This window comes from Carya illinoinensis, chromosome 3, assembly GCF_018687715.1.
Source record: "Carya illinoinensis cultivar Pawnee chromosome 3, C.illinoinensisPawnee_v1, whole genome shotgun sequence".
Lineage (NCBI taxonomy): Eukaryota > Viridiplantae > Streptophyta > Magnoliopsida > Fagales > Juglandaceae > Carya > Carya illinoinensis.
Window position 1 is genome coordinate 39,834,844 of NC_056754.1, and position 13,527 is coordinate 39,848,370.

At 35.6% G+C, this 13,527-nt stretch overlaps 1 protein-coding gene and 1 long non-coding RNA gene across 3 annotated transcripts; both read left to right on the top strand.

The window, feature by feature from the left end:
- Positions 1 to 2,400: 2,400 nt before the first annotated feature.
- On the top strand, positions 2,401 to 5,017 carry LOC122304217 (pectinesterase-like). The gene is made up of 3 exons (XM_043116335.1): positions 2,401 to 3,575; positions 3,858 to 4,018; positions 4,161 to 5,017. Exons 1-3 carry the CDS (start codon positions 2,650 to 2,652, stop codon positions 4,853 to 4,855), a joined length of 1,782 nt encoding a protein of 593 aa, XP_042972269.1. The 5' UTR covers positions 2,401 to 2,649; the 3' UTR covers positions 4,856 to 5,017.
- Positions 5,018 to 5,554: 537 nt separating this feature from the next.
- LOC122304218 lies at positions 5,555 to 9,196 on the top strand. Of its 2 annotated transcripts, XR_006240967.1 has the most exons (3): positions 5,555 to 6,387; positions 8,502 to 8,873; positions 8,956 to 9,196. It is a non-coding gene; the product is annotated as an uncharacterized LOC122304218 (long non-coding RNA). The 2 variants fall into 2 exon arrangements; XR_006240966.1 differs by having other exon boundaries at positions 8,502 to 9,196.
- The last annotated feature ends 4,331 nt before the right edge of the window (positions 9,197 to 13,527 follow it).

A 13,527-nucleotide genomic window follows, 5' to 3' on the forward strand; every position in this document is an offset into this window, starting at 1 on the left:
AAGTACTTGGTTTATTACTAATATACAAACTAAATATATTAAATATATGTATTTTGTACTTATATTTAATGCAATGTTTTACTATATACTTAGTATATTACTTTATAATGCAATGCTTTACATAATACTATTTTATACTCATCTAATGCATAATATATATACTATTATATATATACTAGTTACTTACAATATATATAAGTAACTAATTAAATACTCTATACTATATAATATAGATATCTAATATATATTATATATATACTATATTATATATACTAGTCCAAAATTTTTTTATTAGTACTAATATTAGTATTATATACTAGTATTAGTAATATAAAATGTATTGTTTTACCTCTTGTACTTATATATATATATTTTTATGAATTATTATATAATTCATTCGAACTTATACCCTTTTCGTTCGAACGAAATTATGTTATATATGCCGCAATACAGTTTCTTCTCTGACCCTATTTTGTTGTTTTTTAGACTAAATGACACAAAAGTAATCGGTAGAAATGATAGAGCTTTACTCCTAAATCATTTATACCAATTAAAATCTTGAATTATGGTGAAAAACTAGTTTGTAGATTCGGGACTGAGTCGACTCAACCATGTCTGTTTGGCTTAGTTCCGTTCGAATGAGCCTAAATTCCATTCGAATGAAATTCAAGACCATTCGAATGGAATTTATTGTCATTCAAATGGAATAGAAGTTCATTCGAATGGACTTTAACGTCATTCGAATGAAATTTTCGGTCATTCGAATTGAATTTTAATCATTCGAGCTAAAGATAATATTTGGTAGCCCTTATTGTTATTTATATTGAGGGAATTCATTTAGCCCATCATGGAAAAGTTAAAGGACCTGGAAGGATGCTTACATACCTTACATGAAGATTTTGATTTACTTAATAAATAGATATTGTTAGTTATTATTTTACTATTTTTATGTTGTATAGAACGTCTAACTCTTTTTGGAATGTAATTAATGTATGGTTTTTATTTTTAGTATTTGCTAGCCTCTTTATTATTAATTATATTTTCTTCTCATTACACTTAATGTTCACGATAATTAAAAAAATGACAATATCTTTAAAATAATATTTATTTAACTAAAATGTTTTTAAATTAATTATTACATATTTTTTATATTTTTTAATATAAAAAATATGTATTATTATAATTTTAACAATATATCTTTTCAATTAAATAATACCGTTCGAACAAGGTAATACTCATTCGAACCAATTATTTTACATTTGAATAGATTAATTATCTGTTTGAATTAAATTTTATTAGTTCGAACGGTTAAGATTTTTGGAGACGATCTAATTCGTCCTAGAATCTCCGGTTCTAACTAATATGTATTAGTTCGAACAGATTTATAAGGTACTCCATATTTTGAGACGAAATTTAAATTTCGTCTCTGAAAAGTATTTCGTCCCTAATAAATTTCGTCTCTAAAAATTAAATTTCTTGTAGTGATGATATTTGTGATCAACAGCCTTGAACAAGAGCTAGGGACCGGTGACAAAGTGTGCATAAGAAGCTTGGGCGCGCCCCCCTTAACTTTATCATTCTTCGAAAAGGCCAACTTGAGTTAGCATCAGAGTAATCACCCATCGACGTTCCTCCGACAAGTTTTGGTGCGCGCTAACGTCTTTTGTTTTGCAACTTCTTTCAATCGGTGATGATCATGTGACGACAACATAAATTAATTTTAAGATACGAGTTAGTAGGAATAAATGCTTTCCTTTTTTTCCCTTTGTTTTTTGATGCAGATCTCTCAACTCACAAATTTTCAAGACTCTCCATAAAGCTAACAAACGTATAAGCAATTAAATAAAAACATATACAAATCATTATCAATATTGATAAAAGCTTTTCATTAACACTACAAGGATGTATTAGATTCACATCTTCTTAATTCAAGATGAAGAGTAACATTGCTCTTATTATCATTATTCTTATTATTATTATTCTCATTTTGGGGTTGGATTGAGCCGATTATATAATCATCTTGAGTTTCAATGGGATGGGTCAGATCCTGGCCATACATCTCGACTTGCTTTAATCCAGCCCCCATAATCTCTTGACATTGATAATCAAGAGAGAATAGGAATAGTAAACCGATCGATCGAGGCAATGATCTCTTAATTAGTGCTATGATTCTTATAAAAAAATATTTGGATTTATAATTAATCTCAGTTAGTCATGGATTAATACTAATCACACACATAAGGAAACAATAATATTGTTTATAGCAGCTTCTTTATTTGCTCTTTTGTGTTTTGGGAGGGAGGGGAGGAATGAGCTCAAGTAGGGAAAAATGTATATAATCAAGATGAGGTGGAGGAGAGGATGTAGAACTCTTAATTACCATTACTTCAAAGCTCCTTAACCAACTTTTAAAAATAGAACGAATGCCTTGAAACTCTCTTGTCCAGACCTCTATTTTCATTTTTTTCCAAGGAAAACAGATTCAGGTATCAAGATCCATGCAACAGAAAGAAACACAAAAGGCTTAAAATTAACATCTTTCTTTATTTTTTTGGCTCGGCCTTAATCTCCCATCTCTTTCCACCTCTGCCTTGGGCCTGAGTCTAAGGCAGAGCTAGCTACGTAGCTTCTGCCATAGACATTCCCACAATGGTATTTCAAGATTTTGATCAGATAACGGAACGCCGTAGAGCTGAGCGGCAGCAAAGGATCAGGAAGAGGATTATCGTTGGTGCAGTTTCGGCGTTTGTTTTTGTTGTTCTTGTTGCCGGTGCAGGCTTTGCGATAGCTTCTAACTCCAGCCATGTTGGCACCCAACCTGCAGCTCAAACTCATGATCATCAACATGGGACGACGGGGGTTTCGCACGTTAGTCGTGTTATAAAAATGGTTTGTAACTCTACAGATTATGAGCAACAGTGTGAGAATACCCTTACCAAGGCCGTGAAAACAAACCCTAATTTATCTCAACCTAAAGACCTTCTCAAGACTACAATATTGGCAATTGCGGTTGAGATTGAAAATGCCATGACCAAGACCAAAACGTTTAAGTTCAACACCCCATCAGAGAAAGCAGCGTTCGAAGATTGTAAGGTACTCGTGAAGGATGCCATGGAGGAATTAAACGAGTCCGCCTCCAAAGTTGGCAACAATAGTTTGGCAAGCCTATCCTCGACAACCCCTGACTTGAACAATTGGCTGAGTGCTGTCATGTCTTACCAACAAACATGCATTGATGGTTTTCCTAAAGGAAAGTTGAAGAATGACATGGAAAAGGTCCTCAAGGTTTCCAAGGAACTAACCAGCAATTCCCTCGCCATTATCTCAGAGCTATCATCGTTCCTGTCCACATTCCAGGTACCAGGACCTAGCCGTCACCTTTTGACACAGGAATCTAGCTCACCGACAATGGATAATGATGGATTTCCCACCTGGATGACCCCTGAGGACCGGAGGATGTTGAAGGGAAAAGCTGATAAGCCCAGACCGAATGTAATTGTGGCAAAAGATGGTAGTGGAGACTACAAAACAATTTCAGGGGCATTGGCAGCCATGCCGGAGAAATATAAAGGACGGTATGATCCTTTAGTATTGCAAGTACTCCCTATTATCAAACAATATCCGGTTTGTATGTGGGATTGGAGTAGTAGGTTCAATATTGAAATTAAATCTTATTTTCTAGGTAAAAAGAGAAAAATATAACTAAAGAGAGTGTAATTATTTCCATCTTTTGGCCAGATTAATGTTGATGATGAGACCTCATCGCCCTTTAAAAAATTACTGATTTTTATTGAGGTTCAGTTCATTTAATTCATACGTAGTTCTTCTTTTCTCATTTCTTTTATATGCTTATACAGATATGTTATCTACGTTAAAGGAGGAATATATGAGGAGACTGTGACCGTAACAAAGAAGATGGTCAATGTCACAATGTACGGCGATGGATCACGAAAGACCATCATCGCTGGAAGCAAAAATTTTGTCGATGGATTAACCACTTTCAAAACTGCAACTTTTGGTAAGAAATTCCTCTCGTTCCTCCCCACCCACCAACTTCTCCCCAAAAGGAAAGGAAATTAAAGAATATATAGTAGTAATTAATAATAAAACAACAGATCATTCCCTTTTCTGATCTTGTATGTAAATGATGCCTAATGCAGTGGCTTTAGGAGAAGGCTTTATAGGCAAAGCTATGGGATTTAGAAACGCTGCTGGCCCAAAAAAGCACCAGGCAGTAGCTGCAAGAGTCCAAGCAGATCGTTCAGTTTTCATCAACTGTCGTTTTGAAGGGTACCAAGACACCTTGTACGCACAAACCCATCGCCAATTCTACCGAAGCTGTGTGATTGCTGGCACTGTTGACTTCATTTTCGGTGATGCAGCCGTTATATTCCAAAACTGCATGATTGTATTGAGGAAACCTTTGCCTAACCAACAAAACATAGTCACAGCACAAGGAAGGACTGACAAGCGTGAAACCACGGGGATAGTTCTGCAAAATTGTCGTATTTTGCCAGACAAGAAACTCGTACCTGTAAAGTCAAAGATCAGGAGTTACCTTGGGAGGCCATGGAAGGAATACTCAAGAACCATCGTGATGGAATCAACAATTGAAGACATTATTCACCCAGATGGGTGGCTGCCATGGGAAGGAGATTTTGCACTCAAGACCCTATATTATGCAGAATTTAACAACAAAGGACCTGGGGCCAAGGTTAATGCCAGGGTCAAATGGTCTGGTTACAAGGTCATTAAAAGGCAAGAGGCAACCAAGTATACAGTAGGGCCTTTCTTAGAAGGGGGGTCTTGGATCAAGGCATCTGGAGTTCAAGTTCACTTCGGTTTATATAACTAAAGCTTCCCAGGTTTCCTTCTCATTCTACAATGCTTGTAATTTATTTATCAATCAGAGTCAGAAGAAAGTATTTGAATGCAAGGTTATATGCATACCAGCTATATATAGCATAATGTATGAAATTAATGAGCTACCGGATCAATAGATAACATAAATTGAGAATTGCTATTCTTATAGATGGGGGATCCTGAGAGTGTGACCAATCGCTCTAGTCACGAGTTTCGTTTATCCATTTTAAATATTGAAGCCGTGTTTTTAAATATCAAAACTGTGTTTTTAAATTTATCTAGTAATTTTGAAATGAAGTTCAATGTTTTAAACTACTCGGAATATTTTAAATGTTCAAAAATTATTTTAAATATAGATATTTTGGTATTATTGCACCAAGTCTAATTTTAAGTTAAGCTTTTTATATTTCGAAGTCCTGAATAAAAAAATAATTTTAGTACTTCAAAAATATTATTTAATATTTATTGTTTTATTTTTTGATAAAAATTCTAATTATTTAGATGATTTTATTTCTCTTAAATTATTTAATAAGCTTTATTATTTTATTTTACAGTAAAGACTATTATTTTTAAGACTAAGAAAATAAGTTAAATTTTTAAATCTAATTTTATTTTATTTTTATTTTATTTTATCTAATTTATTTTCACTCCTTATGTTTTTAAATCTCTATCAAAATTAAAACTGAAGATCAAAGGCTACGATTAAAACCTAGACCCTTATTTTTCCCTCCCCTCTCTCTCTCTCTCTCACCCTCCAGCCGACATCCCCCTCTCCGTGGGTCTTCCCCTTCACGCAGCAGCCACCCACGCCTCAGCCCCTGCTCAGCCGCGCGCCACCACTACCCACCGGCGACCTCCATCCGCCTCCGACCTCCACCCCACCGCAGATCCCCTTCCAGAAACGCACCCCGTTCCTCTCTCCCTGATTTCTCCCTCACGACACCTCTCCTCAGCCAGCTGCCGCCGCGAACCCTTCCCTAAGCCTCTGTCACCGGCGAATTCCCCATCTCAGGTGCTCTTCTCTTTCCCTTCCCTAAGCCTCTGTCTCTCTATCTCTCGGTACCCACCGTTTGCCGCCGCCCAATGCCACCGTTAGTCCCACCACGAGTGATCCCCAGCCCTCCACTAAAGCTTCCCCTCACTTTTCCGTCGAGTCCCCCCTCCCCTCACGGATCCTCCTACCCACGCCTAGCGCATCCGCGAGATCCCTTTACGCCACCGTCGTCCAGCCACCATGGGTAGCCAAGCCCCCGATCCCCCACCGTGCGAAGCTCTCCCTCACCCCTTGCCGACGTTCTCTCTCTCTCTCTACCTCTCGGATTTGGGTAGATCCGTGTGCCTCAACCTGTGCACCACCCTTGGCCACCCACAGCCGCCGCTCAACCCTCCCAGGCCTGTCAGCCACCTTAAGCCACCAGTTAGCACGAGCCCGCCATCCACGACCAACCAACCAACCACCACCCCACGTCGGGAAATGCCCAGCTTTGCTGTCACAGCAACTGTAAAGCTCAGCCCCACACTCCGGTATAATTTCTATTTTGTTTATTTTGCTATATTGTTTATGTGATTTGACTGTGGGTTGTGTAAGTGTTGGGATTTGGTTGGTGCACTGTTTGGTAATTGTGAAAGGAGTTTTGTTAAGTATAAGTAAAGTTGCGTACTAATTTGTATATCAATATTAATTTTTTCATATTTAAAAATTAAATTAGTATTATTTTTAATAAAATTTACTTTTTGATCAATCACAATAAATTAATACACATATTAATGTATAAATATATTTACAACTAGACTTTTCCTTATGAAAGTGTGTCGTGAATATACCGTATTGTGGTCTGTAAACGAAGAAGTTGAGATTGTTAAAAATGAAGTGTTGGGCACTTTTGGATTGTTGCAATTTGGCTCCACAGGCTGTCGAGCGTGAAGTTGTGGCGTGGTTGTGTAGCGTGGCTATAAGTAGCATGGAGCCATGGGGTGTTGTGCCGTGTGAGATAGTTGGTGATGTGATAGTATGTTAAGAAGTGAAGGGTTTAGGTGGAGATGTGACCGTGATCGTGTTAGCTATTTTATTGGAGTTTAAATGTGTTATGGATTTAGCATGTGTTTTGGTGATTGGGTGTGTAGGTGCAGTTGCACGATTGAGTGTCGGATTAAGGAAGTGGTAGTTGTGCTTATGGTAATTGGAGTGGGGTGATGTCAGTCAATAATAATTACTGAAGTGATAAATGGTTGTAGTTCAATGGAGACATGATTGAAACTCATAGAGATTTGTAAATGTGTGGTTTAGATGTATAAACAGTATAGGCGAATTTCATGTATCGAGTATATTGGTTAGCAAGGGAGAAAATAGTGTGTATTTGGGAGTGTACGTACTTTGAAGATATTATGTATGAATGGTATTATGAATACTTAAATAGATTGTATGTTGATCTTAAGTGATAAAAGAGTATAACACTTGTATGTTTGGTAAGTAAAACCAATAAATAATAATTCTACAAAACCAATAAATATAATCTCACATACATTTGCTATAAGAAAAAAGACTATTCGAAACAAGTTATTAATTTGTGATAAAAATAACTATAATATGGGATAAGAATTGACTCATTTTATGAGAAAATAATTATTTTCGTCACAAATGACTGACCAAGTGTTCATCATGATAATCATTTGAAGAGATTTGATTTACTTGAATGTACATTTATCTATCAGGATGAGTATATATAATGCAATCCCTAATTTGATTTTTAGAGATGAAATATGTTAGGGATGAAATGGAAGAAGTTTTTCGAATAACTATTTGAACACTTAAAAAATTGTTTGAACGCTTAAAAATACATTTGAACAGTATTTTACTTATCGTTTAAATGGTTACATAACTATTTGAATAAAAGTCGTGGCAAGAAAGTATATACAATTGTACCAAGGTAAGGTAAAAATCATTTAAACAAAAAATTTGAATATGAACTGTAATTTTGGTGGGAAGTTATAAATAAATATAGCGGGAAAGTTGCTATATTGTTCGAACTAACTCATACAAATTTGAACAGTATTTTAATTCTCGTTCGAATGTTAACATAACCGTTTGAATGCATTTATTTTTTTGTGAGAAATTATAAATAAATTTGGCAAAATGGTTACTACATAATTCGAACAATATTTTTATGTTTGAACCGAGTTATAAATCGTTCGAATACTTATAATAAGTGTTCGGATGGTGCACTCAAATATTTTAAAAATAAATATTATTTGAATTTATTAATTATCATTTTCTACCTATATGGATTTATTATTATTTATGTTAAATAAAAGTATATCATATTCCTAGGAATTTTATAGAATTAATTTAAAAATTAATTAATAACTCTATTATGCTAAATAAAAGTTTGCAATTAAAAAAAGATTACCTTCTACGGATTGTCATTTCTTACATTATCATAAATTAGTAAGTAAAATAAGGAAAATGATTTTTGATAAGAAACAAGTTAGCTATATATAACAAATAAAAAAAAAAGAAATATTAATTAAATCAATAACGTTCGATACAAAACAAAAAGTTAAATAAAAAAATACAACTACTGTATAAGATTATCTAGGTCATCTTGGATGATAGCAATGCGCCCCTTAATCTCTTGCAGTCGAACCGTGATGGGCACAGTGTTCTTTTCCATCTCCTGAATTAAAAGTGTGCGATGCTCCTTCAGCATGGATCGTATCTCTATGATAGTAGCCACTACAACCTGTCTATCAACAGCAGTATCAGTTGAAGCTGGATCACGCTCTATGCCACTATCTTGTGCTGCTAGAACATTAATGTGAGATTTTCGCAAGTGGCCCTCGCTCTTGTTGAATGTGATCTTGTTAAAGGGCTCAATCTGTGGTTGTCTCTGTTGTCATTAGCACATTAATCCTCAATTGCACTAGGAGGTTAGAGATCATCGACGCATACGGTAGACTACATCTACTCAAATACTATGACTCAGATCAGATGCGAATGAGGAAGTATAAAGGTAGATCAATCGGAGCTTCTCGTGCTATTCATAACATAAATTGAGCTCGTTTGATATCGAAATCAGTCTTATGTTTCTTCAGATCAATATTATGTGACACAATCAATTGATGAATCTTGGCATGGGTGGGACCCTCATCTGTTGGAGCCTCATCCTCAATGACACACCATCTATCCTACTGTTGATTGTTGTGCAAGGTATACACTAATCTCACGAGGGATCGCAAGAAAATCAAAGATAATATCTACTGATGTAGTAGTGGTCACTCCTCTTTAGGCTCCATTTGACACATGCCAATAAAACTCAATGACCATGTCTGGATATGCCACGCCCCTCTAGTGACAAATCGGGCCCCATCTTCTATCGCTGATAATAGAGAAGAGGTTACAACTATTCTACACAAAATCATAAAAGTCTTCTATAATAATCTCCCACTTGACCAATATTGGCATCCTCGTCTCACTACCTTCACTGCTAGGTTGGCTCTCTCTCCCACGTTTTTTTCCACCGAATATCCTTAATTCACTGTTCATAAAAACAAATGCACGACAAATATAAATAAATAAATTCAAAAATTCTAATTATACTACTGTGATGTTCATATTAGAAACAACTTCATTCGAACAAGAACAATTCCAAAATAATACCGTTTGAACAAGGTGTGTGGAACTTTTTATAACCATTCGAACAACATTCTAACATGTTCGAATGCTTACTACTCATTCGAACAGAGCAGTATGTCGTTCAAATGTTATAAATCCTATGAGCTTCAAAATACATTAATGTGTCATACGAACAGGGAGTCAAACCTATTCGAACTAAATGGCAACTCAATTTTTAGCATTTGAACATATGTTTCTCATTCAAACGCTAAAATGTCTGTTTGAATAATTAGCATTCAAATAGGTTTGAGGTTGTTCAAATGCTATCAATCATGAAATCTATGGCTAAGTCAGCTTAAAACCGAACGTGCAAACCAAGGATTCATGATGAATCTTTGGTTTTAATCAGTCTAAATTAACATGGAGTGAAGCCTAGACGGAAGTGTGAGAGGTTGGAAAACACTCAAAAGAGGTCAGATTGATTTAAAATACGACCCTTTTTCAACCATCATTTTTGCATCTGAATTTACACACTAAAATGGGAGTGTGAGAGGAGTGATACCTCTAAGATGACAGAAAAGGTCTTCGAACAGTGAAGTTAGTAGCGTACAACAGAGGTTTGATTTTCAAATAGCGAGTTGGTGCGAATGTAAACGGTTCAACATTTGAACTGGGTATTTTGCATCGAATAGTCGCGTTCAAACGAGTATTTTTCCAATTCGAACGCTTTTTCTATCTAAATAATTTGTTTGAAAGGAATTTTTTACGTTCGAACAGGATACTTCGTTTGAATGCGATCAGTGTTTTGAAAATACTAATCTATCAAAAAAAAAAAGTGTTTTGAAAATACTAGTATGCTATATTAACTATATAAATAAACTATATTATAGTATACTATTATATACATATAAGTATATATGTATATAACTTGCCTTACGCATGTACAAAGAGTAATAAAAGACAAAAAAGATATATGATAAAATTAAATTTATTAAAAATATAATACTTACAAGAAAATTAATTTCATAAAGATTGGAAGTAGAAGATATGAACAAAAGTTTACAAGAGAGTATTTTAAAAGTAAGAAGGACGAAAGAAGGAATGGCTTCAGTTGAAAGTTTATGAATGTCTTTCCTTGTTTACAGATTCTCCTTTTATAGACATTTGCACAGTATAGGTCAATAATATGTGCCGCCTAACACTAACACAGTAAAAACTAATAATATGTGTCATTTGACACTAACACAGTAAAGACTAATAATGTGTCGTCTGACATTAACATAGTAGAAACAAATAATATATGCCACCTAACACTTAGGCCCCGTTTGGTTATACAGATGAGATGAGATGAGATGTTTTAAATAATAATAAATAAAATATTGTTATAATATAATTTTTTAATATTAATTTTGTATTGGGATTTGAAAAAGTTAAATTGTTTATTATATTTTGTATGAAGATTTGAAAAATTGTAATGATGAGTTGAGATGAGATTTTTAATTTTTGTTAACCAAACAAGGCATAACATAGTCAAGATCAAATATACAAAGTCTCTTGTCCTATTAGTCTCTTGTCTTCCTTTGTCAATTGAAAATAAAATAAAAAATAAAAAAATAAAAAGAATGTACAAAGTCCATTATCCTATTCTTGAATAGTGACTTCTTGTCTTAACTTTTCAATAATCTAATAAGAATGGTAGACAATAATTTTGATAATGGACGAAGTTGTATGTCTTTATCCTTTGGAAAGATAATGATTCTGACGTAGTTGTCATTTTGAATAATTAAATGAACAATACTCTTCTGGAATCACATAATATGTGGGCCATAATTTGCAAGTCTCAAATCAAATGGATCTTGAAAGTCTATCAAATGTAGTGGATAATAAGATGAGTTGCCTGAGAATGAGAGGCATGTTGAGAATGAGAGGTCTGTTGAACTAGTGATGATGTTGCTGCTTGCTGTAATGGGGATAATTTGATTTGATGATGTGGATCTTCTTCATCATCATTGTCTGAGACTTGTGACATTAGCTTAGCTAATTTTTTTCAAGTCTTTTTTTGTTGATAATGGATACTAATTGGTCCTGAAATCTACTCCATTGGACTATAACTTCAGGGGCTTTGGTATTTTTGAAAACATTTTTACAACATGATCATAATTGTATTTTCCCTTCCATTTGACAAAAACTTGGCGGGTCAAGAACATAATATTTTTGAGAGAGGGATAAGATTTAATGACATATTCTCACTTCATAATCCAATTTAATTTTGTTTTGAGAAAAAAGAGAAGAAGTGATGAACAGTGCATTAAAGATGGTAGACAATCATTTTGTAAAGTGAAAATCTAAACTTTTTTGGAGAGGGATAGGAAGAAAAATGGATTCAGATCCATAATATTCCCGCCCATAGTAGAAACCATCGTGAGAGTGTCTTAATTTTTTGTAATTTATCAAAATAGAGAAACCAAGAATGGTGCAAATCTTTATGTTGCTTAAGAAACATTTTTGTCCACCTTTTGATAATCATAATTGTGATGATCTGTTTTTACGTGTATTTTCACTGAATAAGTGTTTTTAATTTAATTAATATAATAATTCTTTTATTTTAAATTATTATATTTTAAATTAGTTTTTATTTTATTTGATGTGGTGTTTAATTTATTTTAGTTGTTTCATGTTTTTAAAATCATTTTCGGCGGATCAGTTTTTGGTTTCCGGAGTGAGGATTGGACCTCATTTTTTTCCCTCATTTTTTCTTTTTCTTTTCTCTTTTTCTTTTTCTTTTTTCTTTTTCTTTCTTTTCTTCTTCTTTCTTCTTTCTTCTATCCCGCGTGCGCACAGCAGCCCCTTTCTCCCATTCCCGTTGCCGCCGTTGACCCGCCCAGACCTGCCGCCGCCGGCCGACACAGCCACCGGTGTTCGATCCTCCTCCGGCCGGAGCACCACCCCACCGAATCCTAGCCCCATCCGGCCAACCGTTAGCCCCCTATGCCCCTTCTAAGCCGCACGGATTCTTACTGATTCTGGCGCCGTCGCTCCACCTCCAGCCACCACCTCTTCACAGCTTCTTTCCCTACCTCTTGCCGACTCAACCCACCCATTTTCGGCCTCGATCTGTTGCCAAAGTAGCTTCCACAAGCTCAACTCCGATTTGGGCTTTTTCCGTTTCCACCGCCGTTTCCACCGCCACCCACGGCCAAAGCTCACTTCCTTTAACTTCATAAACATCTCAAGACCATTCCCTATCAATTTCGTGTCTTGGTTTGTCCCCGTTCGAAAATGTGTAATTTATTACCCACGGCCACAGTGTAAATTACATTGTTGCGTTACTTTTCCTCCGCCGTTTGCAACGCCGCGAGCTTTTGAAAAATACCGTATAGCACTATAAGTATTTTCCAAACTCTACTTTTAGATTTAAATATATTATGCTCTTACAATAATTATTTATCTGCTGGTTGGTTGATTCCGGACTGAGTCCGAGGAGTTCGGGGATCGGATGGATTGAGGACGGAGTTGCTTGGATTGTTGATTTGTGATTGGTTGGTTGTTTTGTGCATTGAGGTTGCATTTACATGGTGCATGCACGTGCATTTTATTTAATTGATAAAATCATGTTTTATTGGCATAAATGGATTTTTGGGTGCGTGTGTTTCACGACCCCAAGCTGAGATGGGGTATGATCTCGGTGGAGCTCATTTGTTCACTCGAGAGCGTAATCTACTAAATGATGTCCCCTGAGTTGTCGCTGGGCGACAACGGGAGTGGGCGGGATGGTAACGCTCTACATACCGACTCCGTGACCCTTCACTGGCGAGGGCTAGAGAATGCCTGGCTACGAACGCGCAGGGCGCGGAACTAGGCATCGCTCGTTTAGGTGTCACACGCGTGGTCGTTACCTGCGGTGTGTCACAGGAGCCAGGGTGTGCGGTTGACCCCTAGGGGAGGTCATGGTGCATACGGATTAATTGGTTAATGGATTGAGTTGGATATGGGTCAAATGAGACTTTTGGCGTGAGTTAGAAAGTAATATGTTTTTGGGCCAAATGAGATTT

Coding starts and splice junctions, on each gene's coding strand:
- LOC122304217 (XM_043116335.1), top strand. CDS start 2,650: ATGGTATTTCAAGATTTTGATCAGATAACGGAACGCCGTAGAGCTGAG. Junction 3,576..3,857: donor CCGGAGAAATATAAAGGACG/GTATGATCCTTT, acceptor ATGCTTATACAG/ATATGTTATCTACGTTAAAG. Junction 4,019..4,160: donor TTTCAAAACTGCAACTTTTG/GTAAGAAATTCC, acceptor TGCCTAATGCAG/TGGCTTTAGGAGAAGGCTTT.